Source organism: Manacus candei, unplaced genomic scaffold (assembly GCF_025592945.1).
Source record: "Manacus candei isolate 608988 ecotype Guabito, Panama unplaced genomic scaffold, ASM2559294v1 h1tg000074l, whole genome shotgun sequence".
Taxonomy (NCBI): Eukaryota; Metazoa; Chordata; class Aves; order Passeriformes; family Pipridae; genus Manacus; species Manacus candei.
Window position 1 is genome coordinate 2645817 of NW_026138122.1, and position 19899 is coordinate 2665715.

The 19899-nt window shown below is 34.2% G+C and overlaps 1 protein-coding gene across 2 annotated transcripts in view; it reads right to left on the reverse strand.

Moving 5' to 3' along the window:
- The window catches only part of IFT74 (intraflagellar transport 74), a 36772-nt gene continuing 16873 nt past the window's right edge, over nucleotides 1-19899 (reverse strand). For both annotated transcript variants that reach the window (XM_051809032.1, XM_051809033.1), the window contains exons 11-20: nucleotides 19551-19694; nucleotides 18412-18452; nucleotides 17098-17177; nucleotides 14363-14416; nucleotides 10967-11064; nucleotides 9942-10068; nucleotides 6110-6273; nucleotides 5420-5545; nucleotides 2974-3034; nucleotides 1-1169 (exon numbers count right to left, since the gene is read on the reverse strand). In XM_051809032.1, the coding sequence (XP_051664992.1) occupies nucleotides 1054-1169; nucleotides 2974-3034; nucleotides 5420-5545; nucleotides 6110-6273; nucleotides 9942-10068; nucleotides 10967-11064; nucleotides 14363-14416; nucleotides 17098-17177; nucleotides 18412-18452; nucleotides 19551-19694 (1011 nt within the window). In that variant the 3' untranslated portion in view covers nucleotides 1-1053. The remainder of the gene's footprint in view (nucleotides 1170-2973; nucleotides 3035-5419; nucleotides 5546-6109; nucleotides 6274-9941; nucleotides 10069-10966; nucleotides 11065-14362; nucleotides 14417-17097; nucleotides 17178-18411; nucleotides 18453-19550; nucleotides 19695-19899) is intronic.

Genomic DNA, 19899 nt, shown 5'->3' on the forward strand with positions numbered 1-19899 from the left:
TCAAAATGCCAATCACAGATTTGGAGAAATTTAGTGACAAAAATACAGAACTATTTTAATGGACTCGGCACACTGGATAATTATTTCAGAAATCCAGTTGTATGAAGTGAAGTGCATAGTCTACCTCTTTTCCAGAAAACTTTTCTAAGAGAGCAGAACAACTATAAATCCAGATCCCACTGCTTTTTAGTACATTTTTTTTTGTTCCTGTCTAGCTAAGATTCCTATCTGTAGTCAACTGTGCTCTTTTCTCTTTGACCAGGACTAGCTTACAACATACCAGGTAAAGGAAATTATCAATAGGCAGTTTAGAAATACAGACATGTAGAATGTGAGGGAAAGATATAAATGGAAATTTTGTTTTCTGAAATGTCTGTATCATAAACCACACTGTTATTTTCTGTATCAGTCCTGGTTTTGCTCTGTGTTGAAACTCTTTCTGTGTATATTTGTCAGAGGTTGCATATGGCATTGCAGCTTGAAAAAAGAGGAAAAAAATCCTTGCAGAAAATACAAATAATTTTCCCTTTTATTTCCTCTACTGGTGAATATTACAGCAGTAAAATGCTCCACAAAATCAGTATTAGCTACAGTTCACTACTTTTTTACTTTTATTGTAAGATTTTTACACTATGAAGCAATTCTGACTTTAAAAGATGCTTGTCATCCTTAGATGTTTTCCTTACTTGATATAAATTGCTATCTAAATAGAGATGGTATGATGATGTTACAGTTAGAAATTAAGCGTGTAAAGCAGACTGAAATTTCACATTTGAGGTGCAATTTAGCAGTGGGCTTCAGTAACTCTTTGGGCAGTATTTCCTTTTTGTTTATACAAGTTTCTAAAATTCAGAAGTTTATTTCTAAAAATTTTAAACAGTGCAAAAGAAGGGATACTATTAAAACCTGTAACTTCTAAAAACCTTGAAAAATACTTTTAAGAATATCTGTCACCACAGTGGTGAGTGAATGAGCTCAGTAGTCCAGCTTTCCATGCCGGCTGTGCACATCTCTAATTGTTGATCCATTGGGGCAGGAAGGAAATGCCTGGGTTCAGTTCTTGGTGTTCTGTAAAGCTTCTATGAGAGCCTTGTTGTATTCTCTGACCAGCTTTCTCACGTTCTTCATTATTGGCTGGTAGTCACTCTCCTGGCTTTTTGTTGCTATGACTGATTAAAAGAATTAAGGAAACAAACTGCCAGTATAAATATGAGCACAATTAGAGATCACAAGGGAACCACAATACAGGACATTTGCTTCTGTGAAAACCTGCAAGTGTTGTAAATAATGGAAAAAACTCCACTTGGGTCTAAAAGATTTACACTAATTTACTAGGGCTGGCTGCCATCTCATGCCAAGCACTGTAGGAAAAAAAAAATAAGATTACATGCCTCAGTCAGTTTTGTTTTCATATATACAGGCAATAGGTCCCTTGTGAAAGACTCTGCCCATTGTTACATTGCAAGTAAAACCATTTCAAAGCACTCAGCTATTTACAGCCATTCAGCCTGCCTACAAAAGTCCCAGTCCAGGAAAGCAGCCCCTCTCTTTCCAGTAGTCCAAGCAGACACAGTACTCTGTATAAGGGTCTGTACTTGGATAGGCAATATTGCATAGTAAGTTAGCAGATGCTTTAATATCCTGATGAACTTTTTCTCTTGGTTTTTTTAGAGGGTTTTTTGTAGGAAAGATTTTATTTAACAGTATTGCCTTAAGAAACATTCCTGTAGAGCCTCCTTCATAGAGGAGGTACCTCCAATTAGATTACATTGTCCAAGACTTTTTTCAGATGTATTTTCTAAGAATTAGAGCACTTATCAGATATGAGAAATGGGTTATTTGGTATATGAAAAAGACAACACTATATGTATTGTTATATATTATATGTTATTATTTATTATTATCATCATCACCATTATTTCTCTGATGGCTAAGCTATCACATAATTGCCTGAAATATATTCCTGTGCTATTTTCTGAGACATATAGCAATGTCCATTGTCCAACATAATACACTGGATGGTACAGTCTAGTTTTGATGTTATCTTTACCAATTACATTTGTACTGTAATCACGTAACACTGATTTTGTGCATCTTAGAAATTTCAGATTTTTTGTTACCAAATAATTTTAAAGAAGTAAGTTTATTGCAGTGAATTTGCTGTCCCAAAATAAAACTTCAGCTTGTTCCTACTCAGATCTCTACCATAACTATGGAGAATAAAAAAAAAATAGTACAAGATGAGAAGAACCATCAATTCTAATTAACATAAACATCAGTGCTTTCACTTATTTCAAAAACTATCTTATGGAAGTCATTTGCAAATAAGCAAATAATGATTTTGCTCATGTTTTGTAAGGCCTTATATGATTAGTGAAATATAACCCTTTAATTTGAATCACATAATGAGAAAGCTACAGTGCAGTTCCTCCAGTCATGTCCATTCTGCAGCTCAAGCATCTCCTTGTCATATCTTAACACATTCACCTGTTTTTTTCCTCTAGTAGGCAACTCCCCTTTTATTTCATAAGAAAAACATTAAATGTATACAATTTATTGTTTACTTTTTCATTACTGGTATTTTCAGGGGGTTAAACTGCAAAACACCATGCAAAGTCACCATGCTCTACAGATTTTCAAACAATAATACACTTGGAGATTAATTTCAGATAAGACTGGACAGATATGAAGATGAACTTTGTATGAAACTTAATGGCAAAACTGAGTCAGAAGGAATGACTCCAGACTGCAAAGCAAAGCTTATGCTTTAGGACCCCGTAAAATTGTTTCAGACAACACATGCTATATATAATATCTATCAGCTAACCAGACATTTGCAAAGGATTGCCTTTCCCCTCCTCCCCTGTCTCCTGCTCCCCATTCTGTCCTGTCTTATTCTGCTGGAGGAAACAGACTTCTTCCTCAATTAATACAGTGCATGAATTTGACTCTATTTCTTACAGAAAAGGATACATTCCTTCATCATAAAGTTATTTTGCTCATGGTGCTGCCACTTCCTCTCCAAATTTGTAAGCTGAAAACACAAAAAGAGTCAAAAATTAAAATGCTAATTACTACACACACACTTTATACAAACTCCCAAAAATGTTGTATCAGTACCTTGTACTCTATCATCCGATAAGATCAAAGTTATTTCACATAAAAAACTCCAAAATGAGAAACAATGTCAAAATGTTTTCAAAGCTGCCAAAAATTAACCTGCATATAATTTAGGACTTCATAATCCATTAGTACAAAAGCACTGTATGCAACTGCAGTGATAGATGAAAAAATGAGATGAGAATTCAAGACATCATATAAGGAAGTATGTAGGCAAGTCATAAGTAAAAAGATGAACACTGCAGGGAGATACTAATTCTCATAATGCTTCTTATCACTTAAATTATCTCTTCTTAGAATCAGTAGGATCTAAAATCACCAAAGATACAATATTTCCTGACACTGTCTTGGACTTTAAGCTACACAGAAGAAACTTCCTTACTTCCATAGTTAGGTTTCCTGTCTGATGCCAGAAGCTGTGATAAGAACAGAGCTGCAGCAAGAAGATTGTAGGAGTGTGGGTTAAGTGTTGGCACTTCTTCAATACTTTCAGCATCAACAGGAAACTAATGTGGACATTATATCGATGGCTGCTTCCTTACAATACAATTTTATACTTGTTTTTCCTGATGCTACTGTTAAAGGTTCTGCATTTCAAGATATGAAGATGTTATTTTTAAATGTAAAAACTGAAAATCATTCTGAGACTAAACTTTCAGTGGAAATCAAAAATTTTCCTATAAATTAGGAAAATACTGCAGTATTTTACGTAAAAGCTTATTCTTAAGCTAGAAGATATGAAAATAGTTGCTCTATTACTCAAATCTTAACAGAGAAGAATCAATTATCTAGTGTACTAGTTCACAGCACACGACAATAATTTATTTCCAAGATCAGATATTTCTGACCAATTAAAATTTTTACTGCCTCTTTTGTGTTGTTACACATGATCTAGCCAGTAAGGGAGCCTAGATTTGAAATACTTTATGTCTGATATACATAAAAGGAAACATTCAATGTATTTTTATAGTAACTCCTTGGAGGCCAGTTGACTGCTTGTAAAATTGCCCAAGCCCTCAAGACACATGAACAGTATTTGTACTTCACAATGCTTGATGCAACAACCAATCGGCTGTTATAAGATATACTTTATTCACTCTCATGATATTTACACTTATGACATAAAAAGTCCTTTTTGCAGACACTGAAATAGAACTGCCACAGCTTAATGAATTGAAGAAATTATGTGTAACTATTATTTTATATAAAATTTTAACCCTCATCATGCAAGTACCCTAACTGCTTATTCATTTCTGATTTCCCTAAGCTCTAGGAATAAGAATCTGATCTTGGCATAAAAAATATACAGTACCTGAAGTCTTGCAGACTTTGGCATGTAGCTTTGTGGATTTATATCATCACCCTAGAGTGATTATAATAATCCTGTTCTACACATGTATACATATACCTCAGTCAGAGCTACACCTTCTCATCTGCTCCATGAAGTTCACTCCAGAAGAAAGTCAACTTAAACATGTACCAATATGACCTTCAGCTTTTAACTGAATTATAAAAAAAATAACAGTTCTAAAGGGCAAATATCTCAACAACCTCAAGCAATAAAAACCAGTGAAATGCACAGAAAATAATCAATTTCCATTTCCACCTTATTTCAAGGTTATCCGTTTTCCTTCTGAGCATTCAAACCTCTATGCCAGTAAAGTTCTGTTGCCAAAATGACAGGAATAAATGGGTGTTTATAATGGAAGAATCAAAGTTGCTCAAGAGGTTACAAACACCTTTCCTGATTCACTTTTTAAATGTAAATGTACATATACTCATATACCAAAGTTTAAGTCTGAACAAACCCCAGAACTTCAGTGGTCTCCAAGGAGCAGAAGAATTAGAAAAAGGAAAACGAAATTAATAGCACAGGTTGCAAGAGAAAACTTACCATCATAACTTCAAAAGCAAAACGGATCTTAGCTGATTAGTGGTGACTGTTTTTTCCCCTGTACTTTCTTCTAAGTTTGTCCCCAAAACTACTCAAGCAAAGGAAGGGCAGAAGGTGGAGGGTTCTGAGTAAGATTAATACAAACACTTAAACATAGAAGTCACATAATTTTAAGCTCAGAACGATCTCTGATTTTAGTAATCTAAAGTTTACAAGCAATTTATTGGTATAATATTAAGTTTTGTTTGAAAACTGAAAATATGGCTGCACACTTAAAACACATGTCTAAGAAAACTCACTGAGAAGGAATAAACAGATTCCATCCATACAATGCTTCATGTGTATGAGAAAACCAAAACTGAGAAAGAAACAGCTGAAGGGGATAATATGTAATCTGAGCTATACCTGAGAATGTGTCTCGTTTTCTTGCAGCTCCTTTTTTAGTGTCTCATACTCTGTATTCAACTGTTCCATTATCTTCTTGAAAGAATGGCTGCGCTTTGTTAATTTTTCTTTGTCATCCTGGAGTCTCTAGTTAGAAAAAACCCCAACACAAACTGATTAATGAGTTCATTTGCTGTTAGCTTCAGGTAAATTACTTCAATTCAACTTTCGAAGTGCTACTTTTTTTTCCTTTCAGAAGAAGACCACATGAACAGAGAACTCATAGGCTTTTCTCTAGCAATGCATGCTTTATCTTAAAAATGATACTCAATTATTTTGACCAAGTTCTAGGCTTAGACCATATTCTATGAGCACAAGTGGGAATGTTGACGTTAAGAATTTATAGGAAATTCTTTTTTGTTTGTGCTCTGTGTTAGATTGCTAAATTCAAAGTTTGGGTAGTCATAAATTACACCAGAAGAGTTTAGCTGAATCATTAAAATAAAATGAGGAGATTTTGTGGAAGGAAGTTATCAAAAGGCATCCAGCTCATAGCCTGCTACATGGACCTATTTAGTAAGTCATGTATATAAGCAGAGAAGCATTTGGATTCATTTGCAGCTATCAGCTATGAGGAAGTACTCTCAATCACATATTACCCCCCACTGGCTGCTCAAAAGCACACAAATTCTGTTTTATTCCTTTTGTTACCTTTTCCTTCTCTTCTCCTGATGCTTTCAGAGCTGGCAAATTATTGTAGACCTCCAACTCTGCTTTTGTCTGTTCAATTTTGTCTTTAAGAGAAGCCAGTTCACCAATCATCTTGCCCTCCAATAGTTCCATCTTCTGTAGGTCCATCTGCAGTTTTTGACTCTCTAGATCACCAGATACACAATTTCTAATTAACAGTATTTTTGTTTCATAATACATAGCCCAGTACGTAATGGTTTATACTATATTTAAGCAATATAAGCAGCTCCTGTGTATCTTTCTGATTTTTATATTAATGGGACTGTTTATGTGAAGGAAAGAAAAAAATGTGATCTTCACGATCCCACAAGTCATACTCATACATTACAATAACTGTACTATACTCCATAAGCGAAGAGTAATGAAAATGTGAAGTTTTTTGTATCACATTGTTAAAGTTTATAGCACCAGACAATTTCAGGTCTTAAAGCAGTGGTGATAAACTTACAAAAAGTTGCAATAATGCAGAAAATTTAAAGAAATAATTTCATTAGTTTTTTTTAGCAAGGTGTTGTTTTATTTATGCTGCTTGTATGTGGGTAAGACCTAGTTTTTTGAGAACAAATAGCCAAATTTTCTTTAAACATTCACTCTGTACAGAAAAACACTTCCGTATACCCACAGAATAAGAAGTGCTACAACATACAGAATTTACTTCTGACACTCCATTAAAAATAAGTAACAGAGATACAGGTAATAAGGGAATTAGAAATACGGATGGATTCTTATATGAAGAGAACTGCAAAGACTGAAACAGTTAAGACATGAGATGCATAAGAGAAGAAACAATAAAAAGATACAAAATAATAAATATACATCAACATAGTTTTGGAGGTAAGTTCCCTGAGTGGGGAAGGACTAGGTGTGGCTAGACTTGTTTTGGTTTTGTGACCTGCCCTGTCATTGTATTTTATTCATGTTCCTGAACATTAAACACATGGCTAAACCTTCTTATGTTTCAGATCTGTGTCTGACTCAGAAGAATGATACAAATTTGCAGGTCTTTTTCCTACAATCTAAAATATCAGGCAACGTGGGCTACTGGGAGGGATGAGACCACACAAAGAAACTTTTCTCGGCATAGACTGGGTATTTTGCTCACAGTCAGATTTGTGCTGATCAGCTGGAAAAAGGTAGAAAATTTAGCCCCCAACTTAAACAGAGCAGTATAAATCTTTACAGCAGAAGGGAACAGATGTGCCTATGTGACAGAGGGAGACTTCACCTCTCCAAAAACTGTGGGTATGGTTTCCTCAGTGGATTTATTTGGGAAAATCTCACTGTGATAGCAAGATTTTGATTTTCATCTCTCTGCTTGTGAATTTATGCCATATGCTTATTTTTTAGAGTGAAGGATTTCCTTTAATCAATATTTTTTGCTTATTACAATGTTTTGGTGATTTGTTTAGGAATCTCAAAATTAAAAAAAAGACAAGCCAAAATTTTTTTGCACCATTCAAAATTATCCTGAGGAATGCTCATCCGTATGGTAAGATTGAAAGGGTCCTATATGTGCAAAGAGCATGTATATAAATACAAAAAATTTCCATACAAGACAAAGAAGGGTTTAAAAGTAAAATTTTTGGACTGCATTCCATGTCTGCACTTCAGTGTCTGCCTTCCACTGTAAAGCACTTAAGGAAACACTTTCTCTGTGCCTACAATATTTTGTAACTGCCCATAGTTTCAATGCAAAGTTCCCAATAGTGGTCAGTGACAGACTGTAAACCACAAGTGAACAGACCACAGCTTTACTTCTCTTGTTCCTACAGCACTGTGGTTTAAAGACAGACAAATGCTTAAGGACCTCAATAAATGAGGGTTTTAAGACCAAAACCAGTAAAAACCAGAATTATAAAATAAATTCAGATTGGAGAGAAACAGCAGAAAACAACTTTAGATGTTCTTAAGGATTTATTTAGGCCTAATCACAGCATTTTCACTTTTTATATAGTAGTTTAATATCTATATTTTATTTTAAAATAATAAAATAGTTGACTGGTTGTAATTTTATTTTACATGTAAAGAGTAGTAAGAACATAAGTGCCAAAAAGGCACAAAGTGTTCTTAGACTGTTCTATCTATATACTGATAGAAACTATGATGAGACAGCAATGGGTATTCCTATCCATTCACACTTTCTGGAGAAAAGGGAAGAAACTGGAAGGGGTGAATTTTATCCTTATCCAGCAGCAGCCTCAATGAAAAAACCTCAGAACTCCTCTAGAGGAAGAGACAGGAAGAGGATGCAGCCCAGTTCCTTCTGATAGGCCATGAAGCTGCAGTGTCTAGCATGCAGTGTGTACATAGTAGCAAATTCTCAGAACAAACTACAGTGACCCAGGGAAATATTTTTGGGAAACTATGCCATCAGCACTTTTGTTTACTCCTCATGGTTTCCTTCTCTTTTTAATTTTTTTTAAGGGTTCTGTTGGTGGACATTCTATATTTTTGTTATGACAAGAAAATATGGATATCCAGATTTTAATCACAACAAAAGAATTCTGAAGACTAATTAAAGTGTTAGGAAGAACTTCAACTGTGCAAACTGAAAATTCAGTGCATTTCTGAAAGAATCTTAAGTTGTTTATTACAGTATCTGTGACTCCTTGCTGTCAGACATTTACTTATGAATCATTTAAACGATCTGCTGAAAATTATGCACTGTAACTTCCTTCTCTCCCCTTGCAGAGAAAGAAATATGTCTTTCAATAATGCCTCTGTAGCACTAGGTGCTTTCAAAACGTCCATATACTGTAAAGTAGTCAGAATTGATGCTTACATGAAAGAACAAAAAGCCATATTTGAACTTTTAATGTGTGGCCCAGCATTTTAAACTACACTAGAACTGCAAAATGAGTAATTGCAGACAAGTGAACACTAAACGTTCAAATGCAAAACAGAACAATCAAATTCTGTAACATTTTGTGCATAACAACTTCATATTTGCTTACAACTAATTTGAAGTCACAACAGGGGCACCTATTTTGAAAATTACTACAAAGTACAGCATGTAATAGTCTTCTAACAAAATGATTTATGGTTCTTAATTCTTGCCCCTTCCTTTCAGCCAAATAAACAAGGAAAGGTTTGCTGAACCAATAATGATATTGGCAAAGACTTAGAACTTTGAGAACAATCCTACTATAAACAATGCAAATAAAGAACTAAATAGACACTTGTTATGGGAATGAAAGAAAAATACTGTCTGCTTTTTGAAATTACAGACAGGATCCTGCAGATGCTTACATTTAATTTTTGGCATTTAGAATATTTAGAAAATGAAGTCAAAACGAATGTTCACTTTGCAGAATCAAATCCTCAAAATTTGAGAGCTATTCACTGCTGTTGTCAGTTATTCGCCCACAGTACATATCCTTTGTAAAAGCACAAACCCCAAGTAAGTAATACTAAGAACTACATTTACAAATAATACATGGTTAGATAACTGTGGAAGACTCCAATTTATTAAACACCGTTTAAAAATCATGGAAGATATTTATTTTGAGGTGAGTATTAGTAAAAATCAAACTTCAGCTACAAAAACTTCATATCTCTGTATTAAAATACATTTGTTTATCTTATATCTGTGCAAGGAAGATTATCATTTAGTGGTAATAGTAAATTAAATACTCTTGAGGAATATAAATAACTTGTTACTCAAAAGAGTTTCAGTTTCTCAATTGCCACTGTATTTCAATATTTTCAGATCTTCCACATGTTATTACTGTACCATTGTGGGTAATCTTAATGCTTTTAAGAAATGAATTTAAAAATTCATTGCTGATCTCACCTGTAACCAGATTCTTAGCAGTGCTCTGTGACTTCTGCATTTCATTTGATTTGAAAGTGAGGTCTTCCTGCATAATCTTCAGCTCTTGATTTGTAACAGATGAAATTTGTTTCATATGATTCAGATTCTGTGTGTTACCAATAAAAATAATGAGATTATGTTCTATTTTTGAAAAAACAAATGGTAACTGCACAAGTAAAAACTCTTCTGCTAGGACATTGTCTGTTATTTAGCTTTCATACTACAAAGACTTAAAATATTGGAAATATTCTGAAGTGATTTAAATGTGAATGACTTTCATTCTGCCAACTTTTGATAAAAGATGTCCTGACAGGCCAGCACAGATGAAACAAAATACAGCAAGAATAAACTGTGCTGCCATATAAATTGGTTCTAAAGTGACAGTGCCTAACATATATGGTATATCACACTGAGTTAAAGACAATTAAAGTAATTATAGCATCAAAATATTACTCTGCTGAAAGTTTTCGGTAAGATAAAAAATCCATGGAAACCAAAAATATTAAAAGAAAAGGAGACTTGGAAGTGAAAAAAAAAGGCAGACTACAAATTCCAACAATTTCTAAAGTGTTACATTATTCATTTATATTATTTACATTCAATATTACATAGTAGGGTATTCCAGACATAATTTTAGTAGATCAGAGAGGAAAGTGGAATATTTTCAGTTACGTAACAGTATGACAGGATACCCCTGAACTGAGATTTGCAAACTTTGGGTAAGCAATATATTGCAGTAGTTTTATTTGCACTATTTGGAAATGTTTATCATTAATGGAATAAGGTTCATTATAGCAGTGATGACAACTTTTTCCCCAGAAAGAAATTAAACAAATCCTTTTTTTTTAACTCCAGTTGTACATGGTTTAATGTTTAATTCTCTTAAGAGATTACTATGTGGATAAATTTAAATATTTAAAGAGTACCATCCTTCTTCGTCTAGTCACTCTCTTGTTTTGTGCTTCTCAATTCCTAGCTTGCCACAGGAGGAGGGAAATGCTCACCCTGCTTGAGTGCTCCAGGAGTGCAACAATGTTGGCTTCTATTTGGGCCTTTCTTTCAAATTCCTGTTTCTTAACCTCTTCAAAAGTCTCAAGAAAATCTAGAGATCAGCAAACAAGAAAAAGAAGGCTCTTACTTGTATGAGTACAGCACATGCCTTTGTTATTTCCAGTAAAAAATTGTACCATATTGATAAATTGTACAATTAAACTTTAATTGTTTATTTAAGAGCCAGGTGGTAGAGACCTTGAAACTTGTCAACTTATCAGCTGGAATGAAGGAGAATTCTTCCAGAGACACACATTGGGCATGAGGTCAGCACCTTCTTGTACAGTGTTTAGGTGAGGGTTGTTACACTATAGGAAAGGAGTTTCATCCCCATCATTTCTGACACCTTTCTAAATGCTTGTCCCAGTAGCTGTTGCTCTTTATTTTTCTTAAAGCTAACTAAATGGGCTACCAAATAAAGGAAACAGGTGACTTCATTATCTCTAATGCCCTGGACTAAATGCCAAACATTGCTAAGGCCTGGAGACCAATATTCAACTGCGATCACCTCTTTCCTTCTGTATGCTGCCTCTTAGCTATATCTGTAATTTAAGTTCTTTCTAGTAAGTGTCCAACTGAATCTGACAACAGTTGTAATGGTGGTAGGCACTCTGTATTTGTGTTCTAGGCATACTACATTGTATTTCTGGTCACAGATATATTGAAAAGAAAAAGGTGTCGGACACATCATATGAAAGTCAGAAGTCCAGCAAGATGCCACCTAGGGCTGCAAGTTACGATAACTTCTCTCCTACTGGGTATCCTACTGAAACATGGCTTAGACACACACAGGAGCACTCAGCAAACCTAAGAGTCTATGTCCATGAAAAAGGGAAGAAGTCCTTGTTTAAGAAGGATGAGACAACAGTAGAAACACATTTTCACACATTTATAAATATGAAACAATAAAACTAACATACATAACATCCGCAGGTATATATGTAATTCTATAAAACTGAGCCAGCAACAAGAAAATTAGGACCTTAGAATAGTATCTATATGACTTGACTACTGTTTTTCTCCTCTGGCATTCTGGACTTTTTAGGTGTTTTCTTGCAAATCTTTGAGTTTATTTAGAATCATTAAGCAAGGTCCATATTTACATCTCATCTCACTGTTTTGCTACAAGCAACTCTCCTTTTAATAACGCTTATCTGATTGACCTTGTTCATTTGAGTACTACGTGTTTCACAGATTCATAAAAAATTGAATGCAAGAGACTGCAAGAGCTCAACTGATTAATTCAGTAGCTCGAGGACAAAACTGTCAGTAATTCAGATGTTTGTCTATACTCTTCTCACACTCAGCTCCTGATGGATTCTCCACAATTCTCCCAGGACAACCTATTTTAATGCTTGGTAAATGTTAATGTTAGGAAGTTTTCCCTAACATCCAACCTGAAATCTTTCTGCAACTATTGATGTATTACTCCTTTTCTCTCCTCATGTATACACAGAGATAAATTATTCACTTGTTATTTGAAACAGCCTTTTTAGATAATTGACAACTTTCATAAATCTTCTAAAATAAAAGACTTGTTCTTTAATATTTCCTTGCAGGTCACGCTTTCTGCATCCCCCATCAGTTTCTCTTCAGGACTGTCACCCCTTTCTTTATGTGCAGAACAAGAGACAGTACTCCACCTGAAGTATTCAATGCATAGGGAAAAAGATTACTTTACACGTCTGACAAATTACACTCCCATGTATACCTACTGTTGTGGTATTTTCTCTGCCACGTTAGTGTGATACTGCTGAGCCACATTCACTTCGTCCTCACTCTAACTGAGCCATACTACAGAGCTGTGCCTAGTGAACTGCTCCCTATTCTGCATTTTTGCTGTTGATTACACTGCCCAAGTGTGGAAACTTACACTTAATCATTTTTTAACATTTTTAACTCATTTCTAATATGCCAAAAGTATATGAAATTCTAACCCTGTCCTCCAACATGACTTCAGCTTTTCCAATGGAGTATTTGCTGTGAACCTTTCTCTCTTGTCATCCATCTGATTGATTAACCTGAACACCCAACACACTGCAAACTCTATTCAATATACAACCTTTCATTCTGGCATTGAATCCTTCATAATTAATAATTTTTTAATTGAATGCACAGTCTAGGTTAATGACAATATTTTCCTAGCTTGCTTCTAAGAACACCATGAGACAGGAGAAGATGTACTGAAATTAAAGTACAGATCATCTGATGTTCCTCTCTTATTCTGCAATATTTTTCTGTCAAAAAAAGGAAAATAGATCTTTGTACTTGACAAATCAATACTACTGTTATTCATATTCCTGTTTCTGTAACATTTACAAAGTGTCTGCTTGCTTTGTTTTTCCCCATTCTTTCTGGAAATTGATACTAAAGCTGACTGGTATATATTTCCCTGTCTCCAGTTCCTCTTCACAGGTACTATATTTACTCTTTTCCCATCTTTTAGACTCCTGCATGTTCCCCCAAATCTCTCAGGTCTCAGGTCCCCCAAATCTCAAACAGGCCTGGAACTGCATCCATATCCTCTGATGAAGGATAGAAGCAGAACCAAAACCCAAAGACTTAGAAGGACTGTGAGTTCCCACTTGCACAGTCTGTATTCATACTGAAAATCCAGATTAAGTGAGTTTTTGCCTTTTTGCTTCTCAGGAAATTTGGTAATTTGAAAACACAGAAACTCTCTAAGTATGGTCTTACCCATCTTCCCTTAGTGTGAGCTGAGACCTTTCTTTCAGTATCATGCTAACAAGAAGTTATACAGAGAATACTTAAAAAAAGGTATTATATCCTCTGGTTTTTATGGCATATTTATTGATAATTTTCCCTCTTTGCTGAGTAACGGACCAACTTTTTTGGAAAGCTGTCTACTACTGCACACCAGCAATAAGGTATATTTAAAACCAATTGTTTTCATCCTCTGTTAATTTCTACTAGGGTCTCTACAACATTAGACCCTTCTAATAAGTACCAAGCTTTAGCAGCATTTATTTTGAATAAATAGATATCAGAAGCCTTAATTTTAAAGAATTACATGATGTCTACATTTGTTCGCTGTCAAGTTCTGCCTTTAATAATTTAATCAATTAATTTCAGCTTGCTTTCATAAAATAAAGCTCAATTCCTAAGACCTTTAATGACTGATGTAAAGCCTTGAAAGATGCTCCAAAAATTTGTGACTGTCCTGTAAGTCCTAAGATATCAATTACCTTGCCCTGAGGCAGATCACAGAAACTTGATGCAAAGATCAGGACATAGTTCTTTGGAGCTCTAAATTATCTGTGTTTTGACAATACAAGAAAATCTGTATTTTAGAGGAATTAGGCCAAATTAAATTATATTAGACAACTTACTGTCCATGTTTTCTTCACTCTTCTTGAGCTCTCTGTATTTCCAATTTTCTTCTCCTGCAAGAGATGTAACATTGATTTAACTTTACATTGTCTCAGTCCTGAATTCCTTTATGTATGCAAAATGTCAGTCTTAAAAACAAAATTTCTACATGCCTAGAAACTACAGGACTAATCCTATGTTATGGAATGTAGTCACTTCAACAAACTATGTCATAGGCACTTTTACATTAAAAAAAAAGATATTTAGCTAAATAAATCAGACTCAGTGCAATTTTTTGAACCTTTTATTGCTGAACTCCAGTATGACTATAAATAGATCTTAATTTAAATGTACTAGTAAAGTGGGACACATATTTGTCACAAGGAGACAATTCTTTTAATTAATTTTAAATTTCAAATATCAAAAATTTTAACTGTTTGAGTCTTATATTTTTAAGATAATCTTTTAATTTTAAAGAATACAATGTAAAAGAAACAAACAGGTACAGATATAACTGAGCAAGCAAATTTCTCCGGATCTTTTTATTTGTACACCCCCATGCTTTCCTCTTTATGTAGTATATACAAACAATAAGAACACTCTTGGGACCCTAAGAGACTGTGATTCTGCTTCAGCTTCCTTGCAGCTGTGGCTTTGTTCCTTGCCAGACTCTCTCTTTCATTTGCAAGGCAAGTCTTCAATACTTAATAACTCAGCCTTTTCTTAAAAAATCTAGTAATAATGAGCCATGAAACAGTTACATGATTTGTCAACTGTTTTAAGAAAAAAAAATTTGAAATAAAGTCTGCAACTTTGAAATTATCTTTACAGATAATTCTTCTTTAAAATACGCCACCATACACCAATATCTTACCCTCTCCTGCAATTTATGAGTGGTTAAGTCTATTTCATTATGAGTTAATCCTGGCTTTGACTAATCAGTTAAAGTTAACTTTTAGCATATGGAACATGTAATAAGCAGGTAAAGTTTTTATTTATTTAGATTTTCTCAAGTGAAAACTAAAAATAATTATTTTTATATCTTCTGTTTATTTTTTCCTACTCAGAAATGTTTCTAACACTGAAATATTAATCCTAAAACATTACAAAAAAATCCTTAGACATATTTTTTTTACTGTCTATTTCACCTTATATTTACCTAAAAAACTTTAGGAGCTGAAGTTTTGGGAGTGTTTTGTAATAACGTTTAAATACCAATCCAGAAGTAAAGTGACTGGGGAGGGAGGGAGGACAGGCATTTCAAAGGCACACCAAGATGCTGACTTAGAGCAGAAGTATCAATGGACCTCTGTGATTCTCTCTCCATTCACTAGGAAAGATAGCATTGGGAGTTTACATTGCTGTTTATTAAGCTATTCTTTGCGAATATCTTCTTTATTCCATCTGTTATAACAACATATGAACTCCCTCTATACTATACTACAAGGTAACTTAATTCTGAATATCCTGACTGTTCCTGATATGCTGACAAAGAGAATGTGCTTTCTCCTACATATGCTTTAAACTCTCTTCTTCAACACACTTCTTTTTCTAAAACAGTGAAAGACATACAGTCCAGCAATGTATAATTGAGTGTGTAAACTGAACTATAAAATGTGAAAAGCAACTCACTTCTTACCTTCTGCATTTTTCCGAAGTTAAAATGAGAAAGGGTTGCAAGTCAAACAAAAAGGAAAGATTAAAGAACAATAAAGTTGGCAATGATATTACCTGGAAACACAAAGCTAACAAAACAGTCTTAACAAGTTATTTGTGCAAAAATAAAGAAAAATCTGTAGAAATATGAAATATTTTGTAATGCAAAAGACGAGAAACAGACGTATCAAACATTTGTTTGGAGGTAAATTTAGAAATATTTGTTCGGCTTGAAGAAATTTACAGCTAGATTTTACACTGATTGCCCAAGAAAGGGCACAAAGTAAAAAGGACACACATCAACTCATTAGTCCTCCAAAATTTAAATAAGTTGTTACAAAGCCTTCCAGAATGTATGCACATTTTTGTGTAATTCCTATCTGAACAAGATTTCTTAAAATGAAAAGAAGGTTTTCCATTGCATGAATCTCTATGTTATGGAGAACCTTTCATAACTATTAAGGGCCTATGCTCAAACTAACATTATTTCCTCCAGAACCATAACTTCCAGTGGTAGGAAATATCAACCTAACCTAGTCTAAGTACTACAGCACATGTTTGTTGGAGGTAAGTATAAATTAAGGCCATTTTAAGGCAGCTCTCAAACTCTTCTTGCAAAGATCAACCCAAGAAGTTTCAAAGAGAGATAAAAATAGTGCTGAACTAGTATTAAAAAAATTCTGTCTGCTTTACACGTTATTATTAAACATTTTCAATTCCAAATCCATTGACAGTGTAACAGATAATGTAGAAGGTACAATTAATGAAAGCATTTCTACGTATGAGTTGGTTCTACAGTGCTGCCAGAAGGATAAACTTCTATTCTTCAACCAGTCCTAAAAATAAAATTTGGATAGGAAACCAGACAGCTGTACTATTATTTTATCTGGTAATTTTCAAAATGAACTTGAAGAATGCATCACTAAAGGTGGGTACTCCTCAAGTTTGAAAGGAAAAGCCTATACCTCTAGATGTGATGATATTGATGAGCAATGGACATTTGCATCAGCCTAAAAGTTTCAAGCAACTAATGGGCAGAGCATATACCATACAAACAGATGCAGTTCTGCACAGTTTGCTACAACTCTAGTCATATTACCTCGATGATTCTCCAGATCCATATCAAGTTGTTGAATGACCTTTTTAAAATGGTTTGATTTTTCTTTTACTTCTGCCAGCCTGACAAACAGATAATGGAAATCAAGGTTAAAAATATGTTGTAAAGTACTTACTTTATTTTAGACAAAAATGCAGAGAGAAATCAAGAATAAAAGTTGCAAAACCTAAATTTATCAAAACCAAAAGAATATCAGGAGGATTATTGTTATTATAAAAGGTATATGTAAGTAACCTGTCACTTTAGTCCCCATAGCTATTAAATATAAGTACTGCTGCTCCTTTTTATTAAAAAACAATTTTTGTTGAGTCATCCATAATTCTTAACTTACTCAACTAGTCCCTCTGCTGGTTGCTATTCAGCTTTGCAAAGGTACAACATAATTGGTAAACTGCACCAAATAACTGTACTCCTTAAAAATTACTTATGTGTTCACTAAAATCCATTAAGAAATTGCCATGTACAAGTAAAATACTCTGCTATATAATCAATCAAAGTGTGAAAGAAATTACCTTAAACACATTTCTTTGTAAAGTCTCAAGTATAATTTTTTGTAATTGTATCTTTTAAAAAATTCTGTTAAGTAACTTATTATCTAATTAAAGTATCAACATATTAAAAATTAACCAATAATTACAGCTGGGAATACAGCTTAAAAGAACTTAAATTTGTTTCTAGGATATTTCATGAATTATCTCAAATTTTATTTAAGTCAGAAGAAAAATCAAAATCTCAAAATATTATACTGTTTTAAGTATACCCCACGAACTTAACTGTTTATCATAAAATTTACTTGACTTTCTTGCAAATCTTCAGAAAGGCCCAGTACCCAAGAATCAAGAAGCAGTACCCTTTTACTCTTTAGAATGGAATTTTCTATAAGCAACTTTGTAACTCTTAGGTTTTGAGAACACATAACAAACTTCAAAATGTGACTGCAGTGCAATGTGCCTCAACTTCATCGATGTCCCAGAGGAGTAGCTTTTTACAGATGAATGTCTTCTTCAGCCTTAAACAAGCTTATGTCAGAGCAATTACCAATTTATATTTTCAGGGCATATTCTCAGTATTCATAAGGGATGAAAGTATCTGATTATGCAGATCTAAATGTTCTATCACTATAAAAGTTGTTTACCTGAAACAGAAGAATATATTCTATTTTCTGTGGAATGCTAACACTAGAACAGGTTTGAAAATGTGGTGATGTTCTAAAAGTCTATAGAAATATATGATGGAACTCAACTGTCTTTAGGGTGTACCTGTAATTGATAGCAACAGTATAATGGGGTTACTCACTGTCTTTCCATGCTTGCTATTTTTTGACTATCGTCTTTAACCTATAAAAAAGTTATGACAATGTTAACATACGAAATAAAACCTACAAATGAAAAAAGGAAAAGAAAAAAAAGATTTCTAAAAGTACAGGGAATAGAAACTCAGCACATGAAATCACAAACTTGCTGTCACATTGTCCAACAAGAAGTGATATGATTCCAGTGTTATCTTTTCCAAATGTTTAAAATCATACATTTAAAAATCACTGGTCATTCAGAGCAATAATCCATATAATACAGATGTGTAGTTACATAACTCAGCATAGGCCATTGTAAACTGATTAAATTGCTCCTGGATTAGTATCCATGTTCAGTACCCACAAGGATATGGTCTGGAGTTATGTTACAGAGACGCTCAATTGGATCAGTTTTCCCAACCAACATGACTTGTGAATTGGATCAAGTCAACTAGCTGAAAAGCTGCCTGTGCCAATTTTGTTTTCATAAAATCATTGAATGTTTTGTTCTGGAAGGGACCTTAAAGATCATCTATTTCCAACCCACACATCACCTCCCCTCCAGCCCCACTACAGGCAGGGATGCCACACACTCGATCAGGTTGCTCAGGGTCCCATCCAACCTGGCCTTGAACATTTCCACGCAGGGGGCATCCACACGTTTCAGTGCCTCACCACCCTCACAATAAAGAATTTATTCCTAGCATCTAATTTAACTCTCTCATCTTTTAGTTTAAAACAGTTTTCCTCTTGTCCTATCACTATCTGCCCATGTAAAAAGTCACTCTTCCTCTTTTTATAAGCTTCCTTTAGGTAGTGGAGGGCTGCAATGAGGTCTCTCTCCCAGGAGCTTTCCCTTCTCCAGGCTGAACAGCCCCAACTCTCAGTGTGTCTTCATAGAAGTGCTCCAGCTCTCTGATCATCTTCATGGCACTCCTCTGAACCCACTCCAACAGGTCTACAGCTTTTGGATGAACCTGAAATATCCCAACCTTCCAATTCATTAACTTCATAATTTCAGATTATTTGTGCTGCTTAGAATGCAAGTAAAGGCAAGATTCAAACTCAAGTACTTTCAAGTAATATCACCCCTAAAAATACTGACTCAGAGAATCTTTTACATAGCAATATTTTATGTTCTTGCCTGCTTTAGTAACCTCTCTCTTTCCTCCTGCGGAGATTCCATATTCTTATCCTCAGCAATAATTTGATCTCGACGTTCCTTGAGCTCATGGAGCTTTTCATACAGATGCACAGCTTCCTGTTTCACTCCAGATTGTGCTATTTCCTGTTGGGAAAAGCAAACACCTACCAGCTATTTTCAGATGGCAAGAGAACATTGTAGAAATTATGCTTTAGTTAAGCAACATTTATCTGTATATTACAAGTGAAGATTATTTCTTACAAAAAGCACAGAGACGGTATAAAAATAAAATTTAAAATCCATATTGTCAATATTGCATCTTCTAGAATGGAATATCCCAATTAGCTAA